The sequence below is a fragment of the Melospiza georgiana genome, chromosome 9 (assembly GCF_028018845.1).
Source record: "Melospiza georgiana isolate bMelGeo1 chromosome 9, bMelGeo1.pri, whole genome shotgun sequence".
Taxonomy (NCBI): Eukaryota; Metazoa; Chordata; class Aves; order Passeriformes; family Passerellidae; genus Melospiza; species Melospiza georgiana.
The window spans coordinates 8,598,951-8,621,092 of NC_080438.1; the positions used below are offsets into that span (position 1 = coordinate 8,598,951).

The 22,142-nt window shown below is 46.0% G+C and overlaps 1 protein-coding gene across 1 annotated transcript in view; it reads right to left on the bottom strand.

Annotated features, from left to right (window-relative positions):
* Positions 1-12,454, bottom strand: part of LAMC1 (laminin subunit gamma 1) — a 65,131-nt gene extending 52,677 nt beyond the window's left edge. The window contains exon 1 of the mRNA XM_058030030.1: positions 12,064-12,454. Coding sequence (XP_057886013.1) covers positions 12,064-12,454 — 391 coding nt within the window. The remainder of the gene's footprint in view (positions 1-12,063) is intronic.
* Positions 12,455-22,142: the final 9,688 nt, after the last annotated feature.

Consider the following 22,142-nt stretch of genomic DNA (forward strand, 5'->3'; position numbering starts at 1 on the left):
CTTCCTGCTTTCATGTCCTCATGGCTCCAATGGCAACACCACCTCCTTTCCTGGATGTCTCCTGTGGTTTCCCAGAAGCCAAGGGCAGCTTTCTGCAGGGCCCAAGGCCACAGTGGGGTGCTGAGCCCCGGGGATGCCAGGTCCCAGCAGCTGTGTGTTTGTTTGCAGGAAGGACAAACAGCCAGGGGCTGCCAGCACTGCTGTGAATTTCAAAGCACAGCTCAAACTTTCCGGTACACAGCTCTAATGAAGCAGATTAACAATTCCAAATTCTGTCCCTTTGGCTGAACCACCTCTCTTCCCACAGCCCATCTCTGTACCCCAGCATTCAATACTGCTCTCATCCATGGCATCAACCTTTTTCAAAACACTTCATTCCCTCCCACTGCTTTCAAGTCAACTTTGACATTTTCTGGGTAATAGCAATAAAGAAAGTCAGGATTTGTAGGACAGAAAGGCTGCAAGACAGGGTCCCTCCCACCCAGCAGAGCAGCATGTTAATGTTCTAACACGCAGCTCACAAAAGAACACAGCACAGCCCTGAAGTTACAAAACAGACTGAATGGCTGATGTGAAGAAAGTGATAGATTCACAGACAAATTAATGAGGAGACATATTCAGTACAAGGTTTCACAACAGGAAGAACTGAGATTCCTACGAACATTTTCAACCTTTTCCACACAATCGTTAGTGTCACTGTCCAGGCAGAGATCAGAGCCAGACCACAGCGCTGCTCTAACTGCAAATCCAAATCCTTGATAAATTAACCATTAATTTGCTGAGTAACTACAACAAAACCAGAGCCAACTGCTTCAAATGCAGCACATAACTAGCCCAGTGCCTTCCCTGACACAAGAGTTTTTACAAGGCCTGTACCCAGCTGGTGACCGTGGTGTTCATGAGCTGTCAATGCCACAGCTGCACCATAGCTGCTCCAAGCAATTTTCAACACCATGGGGCTATGAATCATGAGCAAAACATGACTTACCATCAAAAAACCATGTTACTGCCATGTTTTTGCTTTAATTTGAAGAAAATCAAAGAACAGAAAGGCAACAAACAATCTTTGGCAATCTTGTGATATTCTTTCCCAGGGCTACCCTTGTACTTTCAGAGCCACAGAAAAATGCATTTTCCTAGAGAGCTCTAAATGTATAACTGGATATCAAATTAAAGATCTTCTAAGAGTGCCTCTTGGATTATCTTTTTATGAAATTGTGTGCTCTGTGCTCATAAACTGGTGGCAGTCTGCCAGAGAACTGGGAGAACCAATGTGGGGTGCAAAGGAGTGCCCCAAGTTCATGATTCACAGCCTTTCCAGCATCTCCCAAAAAAGCTGTGGCTTCTCCTGACACAGCTCCTACATCCTAGAAGGAACAGAAGTATAGGAAAATAGGGCTACAAGGAAATATGTCGCAGAGAAAATACATCTGAAGTTGCTAACAGTATAAAAGGCCCTTACTTCCTGAAAGTGCTACAAAGCTTTTGGAGAAGCTCATCTCTGTATCATTACTTCCAAAATAATCTGTACTTTGTTCCACAAGGGTTTAGGTGTCCCAGGACCATCCCTGCTCACCCCCTGCAACGTGGGCTGGCCCTGGGGAGGGAGGGTGTGAGAAAGGGGCAGCACACAGGGATGTGTGCAGAGTCACTCTGCTTAGAAAGCAGAAGGGCAGTGACTCGTGCAATGCCCCTGATTTGAGCAGTAAACTCGTGCCTGCTGAGCACGGATGGAGGGCACCAAGAGCCATCCCAGTGCCCAGCAACCCTCCCCAGAAGAACAAGGCAGGGAGGGCAAGTGGGCTAAAAACTAGATTTCATTAAGCAGACATTGCACAATGATAGTGGGTTGTGGCTTTATTCAGAGCTCACATTTTGCTGTGGCAGTGGCACTGGCTCTGCAGCAGCTGCCCCACCCCTGCAGCCCCAACTCTCTTTACTCCAAAGTTACTTTCAGTAACTTCTTCACAACCCTGCTGGGAAGCACCAGACACAAACATTTGGTTTTATGACAAAAAAAAAATGGCTTCAATTGAGGAAAATTTGTAACTGCCCTTTGATGAGGGGCTCCCATCCCTGCCCAGTCCCTAACACGTGCAAGATGAGAAACTTCGGAGTACTGAGCATTTATAAATTTTGAACTTGCACTGTATTTCTCAGGCCATTGGACCAAAATGAAACCACCAGCACCTTGTCTGTGCACATGCATAAAGCAGTGAGCATACAAGGGCTGCACCAATGCTCCAGGCAGGCCAAGGCTACTGCCAGGACTACAACTGTGGGAGATCTCAGCTAAAAAACCTCATCCCAGGAAGGGGGTTACCTTTCTAATCTGCACAGCCCAGGGACATGCCAGCACCAGGAAAACAGGAGTGGGGAGCAGGGGAAACCCAGGAAGACCACAAGGAGCTTCAAGAAGGAGAAAAAAGGGAGAAAGGGGACAGTAAAGAGATCTGCAAGCTTTGAGCAACCACATCAACAGCTTCTTAACAAGTTCATCAAGTAGATTCAGTGTTGATAAATCCCTTGTCCTGTGTATCTCCAGGGAGGATAGCACGAGCCATGGGGCCACAGCAGGCAGCCAGCAAAGGCAGAGGAAGCAGCAGCTGAAGGGGAGCATCAGCTGCTGCCACCCAGTAAAAGGAGGCTGTGGGCCAAGCCCAGCACCCTGACAGCCACAGGCGGGAGCAGGACAGAGGGAGACACGCTGCATCCTCATAAATAACCCACGTTTTTGCAGAAGCTGAGAAGCAAGGGCAGCCTGACCAGGGCTGCTCCCCAGGGACCAGCCCTGCAAGCTGCTGGGAAGAAAATCCCATTGCAATATCCCAGCAGATGGGAGCATGCAAAGCACTGCAGATGAAAGGACTATAAATAATCACTGCAATCAGAGCTGACCCAGGACAAGAACATTTTCTTTTCTCCCAGTCAAACAGTCCCACACAAAACTGACATCAAGAAGCATTTTAATGGGACTTTTTCCAGAAGGGACTGATTTTTCATTCCACTAATCTCAATAGGAGATACATGTACTTTCAAAGTACATGACTTATACTGTATTTACAAGGTTGTGGAGGCACCAACAGTGCCTTTATCCCTCTTGAGGAGGTTCAATGCAACCATTTCCTTAAAAGGTCTCCAAGACACATTATCTTTTAATTCAAAGATAAGAAAGATTCCCCTTCCTTAAACAAAGTATACAGGGAAAGGAAACATTTTTAAAAATTAAAAAACAACCTGTGGAAAACCTCTGATATTTTCCCCCCACTACAATAAACCAAACTGGACCAAGTACAGCATGCTGGGCCAGCAGCTGCTCACTGTGCTAGGAACAAGGTCTTTTTTGATGCCAAGTAGGTTGAGCTATAAAGCAGACTTTGAAAAAAAAAAAAAACAAACTTGTAAGAAGAAAGCAGAGTGCTTAGAATTGGGCTGGTGCCAAGCCCAAACTCCTCAGCACTCCCTCAGCCTTGGAGCACCAAAAGGAATGAGCATTTCAGGCAACTCACTGGGAAATCAAGGGCTACCATGTCCAGCCAGCCACTGCCCACTCGAGCACAGATGTGCTGAACAATCTCTGTCACCAAGAAGGTTCTAATATTTGATAGGTTTAAGGGGGTTAGGGATGTTCTTTTAAGAGGTGATCTTCCCATTACAGAGAGTTAAGAGCAATGGAAGGTGAGGTCAGGCCAGGTGCCACTCCTGAAGCCATTTAACCCTGGTTCTGCACCCTGGCCTTCCCACAGGAGCACCCCAAGCCCCCAAGGATGAAATGGCCATTTACCCTGTTCTCCTGTAAAACACAGGACCCACTGCAAAGCCAAGCCAGACAAACAGTTCCCCAAGCACACCAAAGTCTGTACCAGAAATGAGAACACTGCAGAAAGCTGAGCCAAGAACCCACAAACCCTGGCTCTTTTCAAGTTCTCAATATATCATCTCTACAAACATCTTAAAAGTCTTCCCCTTCCCCCACAAAAACACCAAACCCCCAAACAACTGTTCAAATAAGGCCTCAAGCTCCCTGGAAATGTTCCTCCCATGTACAAGATGGTACTAGTTTACCCGCCAAAGAAGAAGAAAAAAGTCCAATAATAGTTTTTGGATAATATTTCTAAATGAGGAAATTTTGAGATTCTCCATTGCTGAACACAGCTGTGTTGTGTCAGAACTGCAGGCATGATTACCACTGGAAACAGCTCTTTGATGACTATCACACTGGAATATCTAAAACAAGTAGAAGCATGGAAACAAAAAGTGCTTTGCCACCCAGTTTCAAACAGAATGCTGAAGACCACTGAATAATATATGAGATAGTTGGTGGGAATTTGGGTTTTTTGGTGGAAGAGCTCTCGGATAGGGTTGTGTTTGTAGAAAAAAAGACTGAGGCTTTCTTTAAATTTAAATAAAATTACCTTGCTATTTCAGATCCTGTTACAGCTGATGAGTTTTCACCATTTTCCAAGCTTCTACATGAGAACAATTCCTAGAAATTATGTTTTACCTCAAAAGTACCTAAAAGCCCACCAAGGCTACCAGCAGCTTGCACCTTTGGTCTGGCAAGCTACAAAAGGCAGCTTCTCCTCTCAGTATTCCTGGTCCTGTTTGGCACCTGCACATGCCTGCTAGCAGCAGCTCCCTGATCTCATGGTTTGTTAGCAGCTGTTGGGAAGCTCTCATCAATGCTGATGTGACAACCAACATCACCAGCACGCTGCTAAAAACCCAAAGTTACTCATGAATGCTGTGGACAGTGAGAGCAATCCCCAGTACACCCTCTGGAAATGGCTAAGAGATTACCCTAATCGCACAAAGAGTTTCAAACACAGCTAGTGGTGTCCTCAACACAAGCAGCCACACTGATCCCTGACTTAAGGGCTGTAAAGCTTGATTTGAGACACACAGGGCTAGCTGGGAGGGGGAAAACATAATCCTTTCTGTGTGGTGGGACAGCAGACCCAGCAAGATTTGTGCAAATTATTGGAAAACTATGAAACTCATGTTATTTTCTGCTCAAAACACACCGTGGTAGCCACCAATAAGCAAGATCTCATGGTTAGGAGACATGTAATAGCAGGCTAGAATGGTTCTTTGCATGCCAGAGCTCATATGGGGGGCAGCAGCCAGGGTGAGCTTCCAAAGGTTGTTACGGACCAGAGATGGTGACTTTTATGATGTTTAACATGCCAGATCCCATACCCCAGTTAGCCCAGGGAAGAGCATGCAGCCAGAGGGTAAATTCACTCAGCATGGCCCCACCAGTGGGGGTGAGCACTGAATTAGGGCCCCAGGACACAAGCAGGAGGTCTTAGCCAGACAAAGGTGGTAAGCATAATGCTCACAGCCTTCCCTCTCACGGTGAACCCAAGATCCAAGTTTCCCATCCCATCCATCCACACTGGAAATTCTTTTCTGTTGTGGTGTGTCTTAAGCTTCCGGGTCCCTTCCCCAGGTGTGCCAATACCCCCCTCTCCCTTCCCCCTCGCCCCTTGCTGAGTGAGTTCTGTCCATCAGGCTTAACATTCCAGCAAGGCCTCGTGTGGTTGGTCAAGTTCAAAGGATGCCCCTCAGGCCTGGGGGTCATTGGCCTGTCTGGGTGTCCCTTGTCCCTTGAGACCCTGTCCCTTCCCCCTGGTTGGTGCTCACCTGTCCCTTCCCCTGTCCCTGAGCTTAAAAGGTGAATCGAGCCATGCGGCCGGGATTCTGTTGGAGCAGTTGCCTACATTCAGACCTCTGTAACCATGGAATAAACCTCTGGATTTAAACCCTCCAGCAGAATCCATCTCTTTTTCTCTTCACCATCGCCTGAAGCTCTCCTCCTGAGGTAAACGGGGTTCCTAACAAGCCTGGACTTGTTCAGTGCCCAGCTGCAACCACCAGCAAGCCAAGGTATCTCTGGGGTGATTACACCACAGTTGCTGCCTTTGGCCCAGCAGCGAGGGTCAGACTGGCCCAGGCACAATCTAACTGGTAATATTGGGATTCATATTCCAATACTTTTCTCCAAGTGTTGTTCGCAGAGCAATCCTGGTTTTCATTTCCATGGGAAGAGGCAGCCTGGGATTTTCACTTGCAGACTCAGAGAGGCCACAAGAGCCTCCCAAGGCCTCAGGCTACAAGAGAAATGGTACCTAATAAGCCAGAAGCTTTTCAGCACGCTAACAATTCTGAGTAGCAAACTGTTTCAAAGGTTTAAACCTACAAAAGGGTCTGTCTGAGTGTGTGAAAACCTGTGACTATTTCTTCTACCAACTCAGGGCAAGCACCACATATAGCAGCTGGTTTTGCAGCAAAATACCACACAGCTCCAGCTCTCTCCATCCCCCAAAGTAAGCGTTCTGCCAGGTACAGCATTCCCACAGGATGGAACCCAAAGGTTCCATCAGGCAGCAGCATCAGCATCCCGAGACAGAGCAGGAGAAAAACTTGGGAATTTGAGGTGAATGCAGGAAGTGATACCTTTATATAACTGCACTGAATAACTGCTGGCCACTAAAAGCCCCGATCTCTTCGGCACTCGTGTTGAAACCTGCAAAATGTAAATCAAGCCTTTGCCAGACCAACTAAAATAGCGTCTCCCCGAGGGCTCCACAAATACCACGGCAAAGCCCGGGCTCCTGACACGCCCTGAACACCGGCCCTGGAGCTGGAAATGCCCTCCCAGCGCCTCAATTACCAGCGAGTCTTTAAACTGCAGCTACACTAGGCACAGCTTCACCTGCATACCTACACCCTGCGTGCTTGCGCTTGGTTTTACCACCGTGGTTCCCTAAGGAAAGCAGCAAACCGCAGCCTCATAAAGCTTTAATGGGATAACTGGCAAACTGAGGGCATCACTGCACTGAGTAAAACACAGCAACTGCATCCCAATGCTATAAACTATCTACTTGATTTAAGTCACATTTTATAGCTCTCTCTTCTGGAAAAAAATAAAACACACTGGTTTTCTGTACTCAGAAAAACCTCTGGTCTGCTAAAAACAACGGGCAAATGAAGCCAGGGCTGAGCACAAGAACTGGCAACTCGCCTGGGTTTCCTTGTAAATGCCTTCAAATGGCAGTCATGCCTCAAACCAAGCTTTGCCGGCAAAGTGTATATATAACCAAGCTCCCTCAGAGCCAAATAAAGGACTGAGCGTGTGGGAAAGGGGGAGGGGAAGGACGTGGGTAATTCCTTTCTTCAGCAACCAACAGCTTTCACAAGTTTTTCTTTATGTATACAAGACACCATCCAACTCGGTGACATGAGTTTCCAGGCTAGTCTATAGTAAGGATTTCAGGAGCTGACATGTTTATAACCAAGGCAACCAGAAAATTCATCTTTCTTCCTGACAGGCAGCCTACCAGAGGGCTGCTTCCAGCACCAAACACTGTCTTGTCTTCTGAGGCAATGACAGAAGAGGAAGGAATTGATCTTGTCTGCCTTCCAGATAGCCCTGAATCCATAGTTAGGCCACCAGCATCATCAGTCAGGCACATCTGGACGCCATCCCTGCTGAGATGCAGAGCACAGGCACCTGCCCCAGGAACGGGACTGCTCTGAGCTCACAGCTGATAAAAGCATGGCTGCTCTCAGTGGAGATGGAGCCACCCCACCATGGAACAGCCACCAGCATGCTGAGGAGGCTTCCTCTTTATCCGAGGAACAAAACCCTGGGATAGTCACAAATCACAACAGCTGAAACCAAGGTGTGAGAGTGTCCAGAAAGTAAAAGTGGTGGGGAAAAATGAGAGGTGGCTCTAGCAGAGCTGGTTGGGAACACAAAGGTACATGTAGAAGTGGATTTTAAAAAGTGTAGAAACAACAGAAAGCACACAGAAATTAGAGCTGCAGAAGGAAAGAGTGAGAATCTGCTCTGAAAAAACACAAACCTTTGCCCCAGCAAGAGCACCTAGAACCAAAAATACTCCATGTACCTCCATGCTTGTCTCTTTTCCCCTTCTTCCAGTGTTCAAGGGAGCATCTCCAACAGCACAGCATTGCTTCTGTGTGCCAGGGGTCTACAGCAATGCTGTGCTCAAGTGTATGCACACAAAGCACTGGGGAGATGCCAGAGCTATCCCAGGCTCCCAGGACAAGCAAACAGCACAGACAGTAAAAATAACGTGACACCCTGGCTCCAAAAACAAAGCAGACAACGCACTGTAAGGCCTTGGCTTCCATCTTCTACTTCAAAGCTGGCACCACTGCCTCAAAGTGCCTTTTTTTGGGAGTATATGGAAACATAGTAGGAGAGCAGTAAGAAAAAAAAAAAAAAAAAAAGACTGGCTGGGTCACGTCTAAATAAGTAATAAATTCTGAGGAAATGGAAAATGGGAAAGCCAAGGGATACTTTTAAGAAATGTGGAAGAAAGGACACAGCAATGCTCTCCCCTCCTCTCACTCACTAACCTGATTATCCAGACACCACCCTATGAACAGGTTCAGCTCCCCCTTCTCCTGACTTACAGCTGCAAATTTGTGTCTCCAGGCCTTTTACCCACCCTTACTTAGGGAGTCTTAATACCCTCTCATACAAAGAGAAATAGCCTGTGTAACTCTAATGTTCCTGGTGCAGGAGTGGTAATTACCCCGATTCTTCTCTCCCCAGGGAGCACCCTAACTTCTGGGCACAGATGTCATCTCCAAACACTGCCAGGATCTGAGCCTTTAACTCAGTAGTAGTGATCTGTGCTGTGTTTTCCTGTAGCAGGGTTTGTGCTGGCACCTAGTCCCAAAACTAAAGGTTTTTAAACTTGCTTTGAACTGCACATTGTAAGGAGATTCAAAGAAATCCACATTCACATGTTGGCAACAGACCGGCAGTTCTTACTGACCTCTTGCAGGCCCCTGTGAAATGTTAATGCTGCTCTACATGGACTGAACATTGCTGGATGTTAATCAAGACATCTCAAACTGCCAAAAAACTCAGCACAGGGCAGCATGTACATAAAACCCAGAGTCAAGGCAGCTGGTCCTGACCTGGTGCAAAACAGCATTAACCATTCAGGACACCAACACTTTCAGAAATGAAGGCAATTGCAGCATCAAATAAGGATATGGGTCTGAGCACAGAGCTTAATCCTCAAAGACCAGGCAGAACTAAATGCATGAAAGGGCTTTGTGCCTCAGAATGCCTTTATGTCCTACCCAGTGCATAAATACTCGTCAAGCTCCTTGCCTCTTAGTGATGTCAATAATTAAGTGTCCCACAGACCACAGTGCCTGCGGGCACACAGGACCCAAAAGCAGCACCCAGCAGCTCACTCAAACAAAGGTGGTTTTAATACCTCAGAAAAGTAGGGAAGAGCAATGCTGCAGAGAAGTTTGGGGCATTTCAGGCTAAAAAGGAGCTGTTAGTACTCAGCAGCTCTTCAACCTGCCACGAACTCAGCAATGCAGAGAGTCACACAGCACATGTGTAGAGAGATAAATGCTTTGCTGTTGTCATCTTAAAACCAACTTCACCACCACCATGGCCACAACAAGCTTCTGATTCTTAAAAGGCTTTATACTAAAAATATCCCTCTCAAAAACCTAACTAGGAAAAATCAGGCCAAAAAAACCACTCAAATACATCAAAGTCGGTCAGGCACTTCTGCTTTAAAGTTGTACTCTACTCAAAAAACATGGCAAAGCAAATTCCCAAAGCTCCAAGAGCCTGCAAACAAACCTGGAACACAAGTGAAAGTGCTGCAGTGCTACAGTATTTTGAAGATGCAGATGTTTTCAGCAAAATGTGTGCATTTCTTCAAAGCTCAGGACACAGCACAATGCTCCCAGTACTGTTTCTCAAAGAACACCCATATACACATGGGTACACAAAACCAAGCACAGCAGTAATACAGATGGGTGTGTGAGTCTTGCCTTGATAATGAGAATTACAATGACTGTTATTAAAAAAAGAAGTTGAGATCAAATCTTTGCTTTCCAGGACTTTTGAAAAAAAAAATCCTAATGTGCAAAGAAAAGAAAACAGAGGGACTATTAGATATGCTTATGTGTTATATTTATGTTGAAGCTCCAAACAGAAGGAAACACTTCTGGGGCACATGGATGTGCTCATCAGGTGACCCCAGCACAGGACTCCGTGCCATCAACTCCATCTCACCAATGCAGGTGAGAGCTCTCACAAGATCCATCTCTCCAAGCCCTAACACCATTTTTCCCCTGAATTAGACTGTTATTAATACTAAACTTAATGCTCAACATCTGCTCTTGATTGGAAGCTGTGAATGGCTGCAGTGGGGCTTTCTTTAATATTTATTTGATTTAATGACAGGAGGATATAAGTTGTGGTTTCACCCTTCTCTCAGCTGTCTTGTCTTCCAGTTCTTAAATGATTACCCTTCCTCCATGTCATGACAGCTTGAATAACTGAATGAACAGAAAAGAAAAGCTTGTCCACAAACCAAAGTGAAGGCTAAAACACTTTATCCCAAAGAAACCTCTGGAAGTGACAACCAATCAGGAAATTCACGTTCCTTTTTTGACTGGCTGTTACAGTTCAGCAGCAATGCTGGCTGCAGACACGCCTAACCCACCCAGCAATTACAGGACAATGCTGCCCCAGGGGGAAAGAGGATACACGGCAGATGTGCCCCGGCACACGTGATTCCCCACAGTGCCTGCCACTTTCCAAACCAACATCTCCCACCTGCATCCAAAGCTTGTTGCCTGGAAAACTCCATAATCCAGTCCTGAGCTCAGCTGTATTGGGTTACCAGCTGGACTCGATCTTAAAGGTCTTTGCACAGAACCATAGAATGGCTTGAGTTGGAAGGGACTTCAGGCTCATCCCATTCCACTCCCTGCCATGGGCAGGAACACCTTGCACTAGACCATGTTGCTCCAAGGCCCGTCCAACCTGGCCTAGGATACTACCAGGGATGGGGCATCCACAGCACCTCACCTCCCTCACAGGGAACAATTTCTTTCTACTCTTTTTCCAACCTAAATGGCTCAATGATCCCTGGTGCATGGGGTGGGACACGATCACTGCAACCTGCTCCACCAGCTGCCTCTGGCAGGGAGGCCTCTCCTCTCACAAACCAACAGCACCTCCAATGCAGACTGCAGTGGAGCAACCCCTGCAATATTCACTGGAGAATGACAAAAATCAAGTTTACCAAGCACTGTTGAGCAGATGTGAGTAATCTATCAGCTGAGGGAATGAAGAACCAGCACAGGGCCAGACCCCTGGCTGGGGATCCCACCACAGCCATGGGGTGCAGGCAACATTGATTTAGACCTGGTGAGCATGGCTGAGGACCTCCAGAGCAGGGACTCAATGACAGCCCCTGCACACTGGACCACCCAGGGCCTGGTTATTGGCACTCACCCAGGCATGGCCCCAGCAATGCCCATTGTACAGGTGACCTTTCAGCACAGAATAACAGAATGGGGCAGGTTAGAAGGGACCAGAGTGGGTCACTGGGTCCTGCCTTTCTGCTCAAGGTGGGACATTCCAGAGCACATGGCACAGGATTGTGTCCTGACAGGTCTGGAATATCCTCAGTGAGAGACTCCACAGCCTCTCTGGTCTCTGTTCCAGTGCTTGGTCACTGCACAGGAAAGAACCTCTCCATCATGGTGGAACTTCTTGGGCATCCATTCCTGCCCATGGTCTCTTGTCCCATTGCTGGGACCCAGGGAGCAGTATGCTGCATCCAGCCTCAGCCCTCCCTGCAGACAGGGACAGACAGGGCTCCTCTCAGCCATCTCCTCTCTAAGCTGAACACTCCCATCTCGTGAGGGAGATGCTCGAATCTCTCCATCATCTCCACAACCTCTGCTAGACCTGCTCCAGGTCCTAAGGAGCCCAGACCTGGACACAGCATTCCCGATGTGCCTCCCTAGGCCTGAGGACAGGGGCAGGATTAGCCCTGGAAGAGCTGACTGTGCTGGTCCTAACACACCCGGGGACACCACCGCGCACCGGGCACGCTCGTGGACACCTCCTTGTCCTCCAGGAGTCCCGGCTCTCCTTCGCAGCGCTACCCTCCAGCAGCTCAGCCCAGCCTGAGCCGGAGCCCAGGCTAACTCTGCCCCGGTGCCTCGCCCCGTGCCCGCTGCCGCCCTTACCGAGGTGCAGGGTGAGGTTGACGGCGGTGGGGTGCTGCACGCCGGCCAGCATGGTGCGGCTCTGCCACCAGGTCGCGTCGGCCGGGCTGTTGTAGTCGGTGAGGAAGGCGGCGCCATGGCTCAGGTGCGGCTGGGCGGCGTCGCAGAGGTGGCAGGACTGGGTGACGCCGGTGACCCCGGTCTGCACGCAGTACTCCTCGGCCGGCGTCCCGCACGTGTGCGTGGCCAGCACCGTGGCGTTGAACGCCGCGTTCACGAACTCGGGCATGCAGCGCTGCGCCCGCCCGCTCCGCTCCTCCGCGCACTCGTCCATGGCAGCGCCGCACCGCGCGGGCGCCCACAGCCACAGCAGCCACAGGCACAGCGCCCAGCGCTCGCCGCCGCCCCCCATGGCGGGGCTGCGGGGGGCACGGAGGAGGCTCGCTCGCTCGCCGGGTGCCACCGCTCCGCGCCGGCCGCGGGCTGAGACGGGCGAGGCCCGGCGGGGCGAGGCGAGGCGAGGCGGGGCGGGCGCGGAGCAGGCCGGGAGCGGAGTCCCGCAGCGTAGCCGGGCTGGAGCTGCCCCCGCCTCGCGGAATGCGCCGGCTTAAAGCGGCGATGGCGGCGGTGGGCCCGCTCCCACAGCATGGGCAGCTCTTGCCCTCGCCCTCACTGCAGCGCCGAGTGAGTGACCGCGGCAGAGCGCCGGGCCTGCCAGCGCACCCGCACCGGCACAGCCCCAAAACTGCGCCCTTTACACAATCACCGAATCACTCAGGTTGGAAAAGACCTCCAGGATCGTCGAGTGCAACCTTTCCGCGATCCCTGCCTTGCCAACCAGATCAGAGCCCTGAATGCCACGTCCAGTCGTTTCTTGGACACCTCCAGGGATGGGGACTCAGCAGCCCCTTCCACTGTCTAACACCCCTTCTATGAAGAAATTCTTCCTAATGTTCAACCTCAAACTCCCCTGCTTGGCTTAGGACTATGTCCTCTATCCTGTCACTTGTTTACTGGGATAAGACGCCAACCCCCCTGGCTGTCCCCTCCTGTCAGGAGCTGTGCAGAGCCACAAGGTCCCCCTGAGCCTCCTTTGCTCCAGGCTGAGCCCCTTCCCAGCTCCCTCAGCCCCTCCTGGTGCTCCAGACCCTTCCCCAGCTCTGTTCCCTTCCCTGGGCGTGCTCCAGCCCCTCCATGGCCTTCCTGAATTGAGGGGGCTAAAAGGGACACAGCTCTCAGGGTACCTCAGCAGTGCCTGGTGTAGGGGAGGAATCACTTCCCTGCTTCTGCCGGTCTCACTGTTTCTGATTCCAGGCGTCCACCCAGGCACACACTGTCTCATGTTCAGCCAGCTGTCAAACACCACCATCAGGTCCTTTTTTCATTTAAATGCTTTTCATAGGGAAAATAAAAAGTCTCTTGAGAAATGCAAGAAAAGAGGTTGTGGGTTGCCAACTAAGCAACGCCAAACCTGGATGGTTTGTGCCATCCAAGGACATGATTCTAAGCAGATCTCAGGGGACACACCTCAGCTACTGTAATTTTTAATGAACTTTTGGTTATTTCCCTACCATAACCCAGATCTCTCTGCTGCTTAGATGCATCAGCTCTGCCAGACCTGGCCATACACTGCATTATGGTTTTTAGCTATCCTAAGATCTCCCCACAACTTTTCAGGTTAATGAATTGTGTAAAGATTGTGTAAAATCCAGAAATCCTGTAAAGCCAAAATGTCTCTGCCCACGGCAGGAAGTTAGGCTTGATGACCCTTAAAAGGTCTTTTCCAACCCAAGGCATTCTGTGAATCTATAAAACTGCTTTTACAGGAGAAAGTGCCTCCAGAAGCCTTCTCGGTAAACAGGAAACTACTCCTTGAGAAAAAATTGATAGGGGAGTCAAGGAAAGGCCTTGTAAACTTGGTTATATCCCGAGAAAGCCTGAATGTAGCCTGTGGCTGAAAGAACTGAAAAAATACAGTCTGTTCCGGGAAAAAATGCACATTGTTGTTTTAAAGTAAACACATGTATCCTACAGAAGTTCTTGCATGAAGAGCCCGAGCTGGACTGTTCACAAGGTCTGCACAGCACATACTGGTCAGCACGCCTGGAAATTGTCCTGCTGCTGGGAGCTGTTTTTACATGTGTGGCTGTTCTTGCACATCAGTGGGGTGATTCCTCTTTCTGCCTCTCCACAGAGCCACGGTGACAATGTCTGTGCTGAGGGTTCCCCCAGCACCCCAAGGGGCAGCAGAAGGGACACAGAGCAGCACAGAGTCACCGCTGCCTCGCTATTGTTCAGGCTGGGATGACACATCTCCAGTGGAAAGTTGGATTTCCGCTGCTTCCCCCACTTTTCCTCCTTTTCTGAAAACAAGCCCTCTGTTGTGAAAGCAGTGCTGAGCTGATGCCATGAGGGCAGAAGCTCTGAAAACAACATGCTGATGGAGCTCCTCAGGTTCAGCAGCAGCCTGGCTGGTGCCTGGAGCTGAGAGTGGACACAGCAGGATGGGCAACAAGGAAAGCACATGGAAACACGATGTGAAGAAGGGAAGGATTAGGATAGAGGTTAGAGGGGGGCAGGGACCATAAGCAGGATCAAAGGGTGTTGCCACAAATCCCTATCAGCGATGCAATGAGATCATCTGTCCATATGCAGAATGTTCCCATGGGTAATGGAAAAAATTCTGCTTCACACAACATTCTTGGGTTTAGAGATAGTCAGTCTTAGCACCTAAACCAAATAACTTGGGTTTTTTAACTATTCACTTTCCAACATTTTAAAGTACCTGTGTAAGACAATGCACCACAATTTATTTAAAGTCCTCCTTGACATTTTAATGGTACTGATTGTAACAAATCCTGACAAAGAGGTATTTGCTGATATTTACTATTTGCCATCAAAATCCAGTTTGTACTCTTAATGTAATTTCACCTTAAGTCGATCAAGTGATGCAGTTATATTTCATTCAGTAAACCTACATTCATTCAACTGAAACCAGAATTAAATCTCATATCCCTGTGAAGACATGATTTGTGCTTTCCTTTTCATTTTTAACCTCCTGAAATAATCTATCAAAGCATTGCAACATATTCCCTTTAACCCATTTCTTCCCAACACAGAAAAAAAGCATCCCTGTGTAAAATAACTGTGCCTTAAAAGCATAGAACCTAGAGAACTTCTGTGACTTTGCGACTTTGCAATGCTTACAGGGTGAATAATATTAAAAACACATTGGTAAATAAATTGTTACAGCTGGCAACACCCCTGATGCAGAATGAGTCATTCTGTGTGGCAGAAGTGGCCTGGAAGGAAGTGACATCCTATTTGATAGGATGGAACCTACAGTTAAGCAGCTGTAAAATAAGAGTATTTGTGGATAAGGTTCATGCCTGTGCTGAGATCAGACACACATATTGACTGTAAGTTAATTGTAAGTTAGCTGTCTAAATGGGTATGTTCTTACTTCAGTTCTTTTTTGACAGATACATATCAGGTTAAATGATTGAGAAAAAGTGGGGAGAGACTAAGAACAAAGAGAAGAAATGCAAAAAAGGAAAAGCAACATAAAAACCTGATAGGAAACAGCTTTTATAAAGGCCACTCCTACAGGAAATTCTGTCAGAAGGCCAGAATTTTCAAGGCTGGCTGTCTCCCTGTTAGAATAGACCCCTTTTAGGGGAAAAAAAAGGCCAAAAAGGAAAAAGCAGTGTTTTCTTTCCTTTTGATAAAAAAAAAAAAAATAGGAGCACTGTTGGCCTCTGTCCTTCTACAGGAGCTCAAAACAAGTGCTAGCACACCTATGCACCAAGATATTTGATCCATTTGGGGCTTAAGAGGTCCAGAATGTTTTTCACAAGAGTCACAGGGCAGCACTCATTTTAATTTTCACTCTTCCCATACTCATTTAGTATCAGCATTTATTCAAGGACAACATGTGTGTGTATAGGAAAGGAAAAGGCTAAGGAAATAAGGAAAAACTCAGAAATTTCAGACTGTGATAGCAGACCTTGGTTGCTCCATGTCTGTTAATTACTAAAACAGGTAAAAGTAATGCCCATAGAGAAAAAAACCCTGCTTTTACTAATAAAAGCAAATAGATAGTTTTAGGATCCCCAAATTAAAACTGCGGTACACCCCAACATTTCATTACCAGTAGATGTCAGTTTTCACTAAAAACTGAAGGACAGAAAAGCCCCATGCTCACCATCAGCCTCATAGAGTCATCAGCCAGTGGAGGAGCCACCCAAGCAAGTGTAGGAAATGTCACTTGTCATAATCTGGCTGCTCTGGGCAACAAAGAAGTTTCCAGCAGCTTCCTGCCCTTCTCTGTCATGCAGGGGGCTTCCCGCTGGCCCCAGCACTTTTCTCAGCAGACCCAATAAAAACAACAGTAATCACAGCAGACATCCATCCCCTGGCCACCAAACAGCTAAAAAGACTTAAAAGAAAGCAAGTGAGTCAGCAGATCCACCAAAGAGTTGGTGAGGATGACTTAAAACTCAGAAAGGCTGGTGACAATTCAGTTGCTCTTACAGGTGGATGCAAAAAGAAACCCCTCTGCAGTCTCCAGTCCTGCCCTGGGACTAACACAGCACAGGATTGATGTCACAATGTATGAGAAATGCAGTTTTGTATTAAAAAAGGCCTTAAAGCTATCCTGCTCAGGAGAAATTCCTCCACAATCAAGGGCAGGTGGGAAAGAAATGTGAATTTTTTTGGTAAATGGCCCAATTTCTGTAGTCACTGTAGTCACAATCAGTACAAATACAGAGTAAGTCAGACAACCATACTAGTTACTAAATATTCGTATCTCATCACAATTTTATGGAAACAGAAAGTTAATCTTATTAATAGAACTGAAAAACAGAGCTATTAGCCATGAAATCAGAAGGTTTCATAGAATGGTTTATTTAGGTTTTACTTTCTTCATCACTCTTTTGCAGAATGTCCTAAATAATCTTGTATGGCAATTGTGGGTAATTGCTGTAAAGGTGAATAAAAATATATCTCTGAATCTGTTCACATGAGGTAAGCTGCTTCTTTACAAGTTTCTGCAAACCCTTGAGAAATGAAAGATGTAAGGGGATCATTTTATCTGTTTTCTCCAGTGGGTCTGGGATGTAGCCTCATTTTTTCTTCTTAATACTGATAATGTTGGGAAAAATGTGCTAAAACAAAACATGAAAGGCCTGTGCAGCTTTCCATCTTCCGATTGTGGATTCAAACACAGCTCATCCTTATAACTATTTTCATGTATATAAATTGAATTTTTAATCGTTTAACCCTAGCAGATAAGATTTGTATATTTTATCTTTACTCCCTGCATTTATTCTGCCATGTACCCCTGTGTGGAATTTAATCAAACACATCTTGCAGTCTACATTAGACTGTGGCAGTAACATCAGTAACCAAACTATGCTCCCATCCCCTCTCTGAGCTCTCCCCTTGCCTGTCCCACACCTTCCCATGGAGAGAGAGACATGCATGGAGAGGTGTGTTCAGCCTTGAAACATCCAGTGGATCTCTTGGAGAAGAGCTGCTCCTCAGCAGTTCTTCTCCCTTCCCTTCTCACTCCATTCTCAGACAGTACACCAGCACTGCATGGATGAAAGTGCACCAGGGGAATTGGTTTATTTCTGTATGGTATTAAATTTACAGTATAGAAACACTACTCTGAGAATTTAGCCACTGTCATCCTTGCACTGCAGGGTCTGCTGATGGAGTCTCTGCCACCAAAAAATCCCAGCAATATTTAGGTTTCCAACATGCTAATGAAGTTTGCTTTGTAAAGAGCAGGACTCATTTACCCTAATCCATTTGGATAATGCCTGAGCCCTGTTCTTCACCAACTTGCTTGGCTACACAAATCCTTCGAATGCATGAGCTGGGCCTGTTTACACTACACCAAAACATTCTCAGTGAAGCTATCTTCCAAGCCTGATAAAATGCATCCCAGAAAGTGGTGTGTGTATTGGAGGTGCTCATGGGGATCTCACCATGCAGGCTGCATGACCACAATGAAGTTGTTAAACAACTTCCTGGCCTTCCAGCAGAATTCCCAAGATTGTTTCAACAGAAACCTGGCTAACTTCTTTTGGCAAGTAACAACAGGGATGAAATTTTCATCCCAGTTCTTTATGGTCACAGCCTGTCTTTTCATGGCATCATCTGCCAATCAGTCTTGCCATGACTATAATTTCATTATCAGTGAATTGTGATGTTCTATCATATATAAAACCCTTCATTTCTTCATATATGATGGCTCTTGAGAGCAACCTTGGTTCAGGTGTCTCCCTCATTACAAGAGCTCACCTTTGCAGTCTGATGTTGTTTAAGCCTAGTTTTCATGAACTTTCCTTTGCTTTTCAAAAGCAAAAGAAAAAAGCAGTCTCTGAAAAACTCCATCTTCTTTTAGATCTTTATTTTTCCTGTAAAAAACCTGTAATGCCTTGTATACTTTATGCTCTTAGCCTAAGGTCTCTCTTAGCCTTTGGACTCTTATGATTAGTGACTCTTAGTCAAGGTCAGCTCAATCATCTGATAGAGGAGCCATTCAAGGAGATGTTCAAGGTGGGTCTGGACAGGGCTCTGAAACATTGGATCTAATGGACAATGTCCCTGCTCACTGCAGGGGGGTTGGACTAGATGGCCTTAAAGTTCTTTTCCAACTGAAGCCACCCTGTGCTTCTCTGACAGCCAATTGAGAAACCCAGTCTTTTCAATGGCAGACTTTGAATGAGCAGAGCTCCTGTTTCCCCTGCTAAATAAATAGTTTGTCCTGACAAGCAGGCTGCAGTCTGGTTTGCTGTTCTGCCAGAAGAGTTAAACCTGGATGTCCACCTGGAGGCTGGGAACACTAGATGTAATTTTGGGATCTGGAGATCACTGATCTGTGCCAGCTGCTTGTCTCTCCCCACATATCTCAACAATTTGTCTCTGCTCCCACACAGACTTATTGCAGAGCTGCTTCCCTGACACATGGCAGGAAGAATACAGTGAAGGGTGAGCAGCTTCAAGGAATCTGACCTAGAGGGCTGCTTTTGGGACTCATACCCATGTCCTTGGCTGTCTGGCAGCATGTCCCAGTTCTAATCTTGGTACCCCCAGCTCACTGTGGCTCCCCTGCATCACTCTGTTGATGGTCAGACAACTAGCAGTTGAGAGGACAGCAGAGACATTCTCTGAACTCAAAGCCCCCCTGCCACCAAAGACTAAATAGACAAAAGAAGCCATTGAGGGAAAATCTGTCTGGTCTCTGTAGCCAAGAACCAAAATGAAAAAAAAAATACTTGGAATGAACAGAATCTTCTGAAAATACAGCTATTATCTCTACAGAGTCTTTGCAAAGCTACAGAGCATACATGAACTGCAATTTTTAGAGGTTTCTAACCCAGCCATCCTTAGGTAGATGCTTGAAAGAACACTGAAAGCTCATTCTTAACATCAATACCATCCCCATGTCAAACTGCCATTCAGATCACACAGAGTCACCGTGAAATATCTACAGTGGCTTTGATATAAATTGCATGTGCAAAATAAAAGAAAGCACTTAATTTACAATTAATCTTGATCCATAAGGCAGAGTGTTGGAACCTCATTCATTGGGAGGAACTGAATCCCTGTTTCCTTCTGTATCCATAATTTTTTTAATAACAGGAGGATTTTTCCTGCTGGTTGGAGGTATGCAAAATGCTGTGTAAACACTCACACGGCCACTTACAGATCATCAAAGCAAAGAGGAAAGTCAAGATTGTTGGAAAGGAAATGATATTTTTAAACTCATCACTGCATACCATAAACAATGGGAAAATGTATAAAATACTTTATAAATAGACTCTTTCCTGCTGAAGTATCTTTTTTTTTTTTTTAAGTTCCACTAGCAAACTACCTAAGGAGGAGATTTAAAAATTATTATTATTATTAAAGTAAGAACTCAGTAGGCAAGAAAAATCACAGATTTTATAGCTGTTGGCTGCATTTTGCTATCTGGGAACCTCAGCATACTACCCACATTTTCATCCCTGACACTCAATTTATGGAAATATCAGAGGAACAAAGTCAAGTGTTCAGCAAAATGGAGTGGTTTTAAAGGGATGGGAAATTCTATACCCTGCATCCTGTTCTTTACTTCTCAGATCTTTAAAGAATAGGAAATCTGTAGCTTCTGGAACTGTTATTCATTTCTTACATTTTGGAGCTCTGGAAAACTTTTACATCATGTGTTTAATTATATTAAAAGCAGCATATTTATTGTATTAAAAGCATTTCTCTGAGTAGATCAACTGCAACATTTCTCTTTGATACAGTAAATTACCTCCAGCTATAAGCCCATTATTTTAAAATCACATGAAGAAAGAAAATCAAGATTTAGCATGTTGACTTATTAAACAATGAACTGTAATTGTTTGTGATAGAGTTAACTTACAATAAACACCAGGGGAGGTTACAGAGGAGAACCTACATCTTTTAGAATGTCACTGTCAATCTCTTCTGCTCCTGTTTTCTCACAAAGATTCAGATTCCTGTCAGTGAAAGGTATTTTAAGTAGCATTGAATCAACATTGGAGATTTAGATACTATTTTAAATCACAGAATGTTCTCTAAAATAGCATCTCACTGTGACTGCCCAGTGTTTTTTTAACCTAGAATGTAGTTTTTGTTGGACTACTTTTTGACTTGAATCATTCTCAAAACACATTTCACACCTCCCCATCAGCCAGTGGTTTGTGGCAACAAAATTTTTGCCACCTGAACTGTTTGACTTCAAGGGTTAAGAAAACAAAAAGGCTCTGGAGCATAAACATCTTTATGCAGTAACAGATACCATACCATTGTCATCAACGCTTTGGTGCAACTTCCAAAGCTCCAAAATCATATTGGAAACTTTATATGTGTTTGTCCTGCATTTTCCTATAGTTAAAATTAAGAAATTTCCCCAGGTGTGCCCATGAGCAGGGAAGGCTGCCATAATGAATGTTATTGATTTAGCTGACACCACCACATAACAATTATATTCATTTTATACCCGTGTTTGAGGGCTTTACAAATCCACAGAAATATTCAGCTTCTCCCTCATTTTCCTGAACTATCCACGTTTCTTCTTACAATGAAGTTGATCCCACAACAGGTAAATTTGATTCAATGAGTTTTGCCAGCACCACCCTCAGGGTTGCTCCCTTCCAATTAATTTACACAAATAAAAATGTAGTTCTCCACACAGTACTTGAAAGCATCATAAGCTTCCAGGTAATCACCAAGAGTTCTTTTCAGCTCACCTAAACTTAGGAAGTGTCCAAGGCCAGGCTGGATGGGCTTGGAGCAAGCTGGTCTACTAGAAAGTGTCCCTGCCCATGGCAGGGGGTGAACAAGGTGAGCTTTAAGGGCTTTCCAACCCAAACCATTCTGGGATTCTATGATTCTATTAAAATATTTAAAGTTTTCTTTATTTTTTTGTCCCACCTTGTTTTTATGTCTTCCAGTCATTCTTTGCTCTTCCTGGATGTGACACCTCAAGTCCAAGGGAGGTAAGCAGCAGGAGACTTTGCTGGTTTGTTAACTATAAAATTCATGCTGGAAAGCTTTACTCATTTTCACTTCATCTCCAGCTCACCTGTGGACAAGTACAGGTACCCCCAGTTTTAACAAATTCACTTTCTCAGGACAAGAGGCAACAACAACCATTCCCTCACTGGAAGGTTGACCAGCAGGCCAGGTCCCAGTTTACCAACATCTGGCTTTGCAAACAGAGAAAACAGAATGAACAACGCAGCACAAACAGATGACACATGACTTTGTTAGTCCCTTGAAGTATACAGCAGACATTTGGCACTTTTCTTATGTTTAACCAAGTACTCTCACTCACATTCCCTTCCAGGTCACAGTTGGGATAGCAGATGTTCTCCCAGCGTGTTACTCCCTTTGCATCCTGTGGTGGGGATTGCCAATTTAGATACTTTGTTACCACTTTGAACTCTCTCCGAATTTTTAACAGTGTAAAAATGCTGGATGTGAGATTTGGGTACAATTTAGAAGTAATCTTTTCATTAGGATACACAGAATTAATAGAAATGTTTTTATACAAATATCTTTGCAGCCACTAT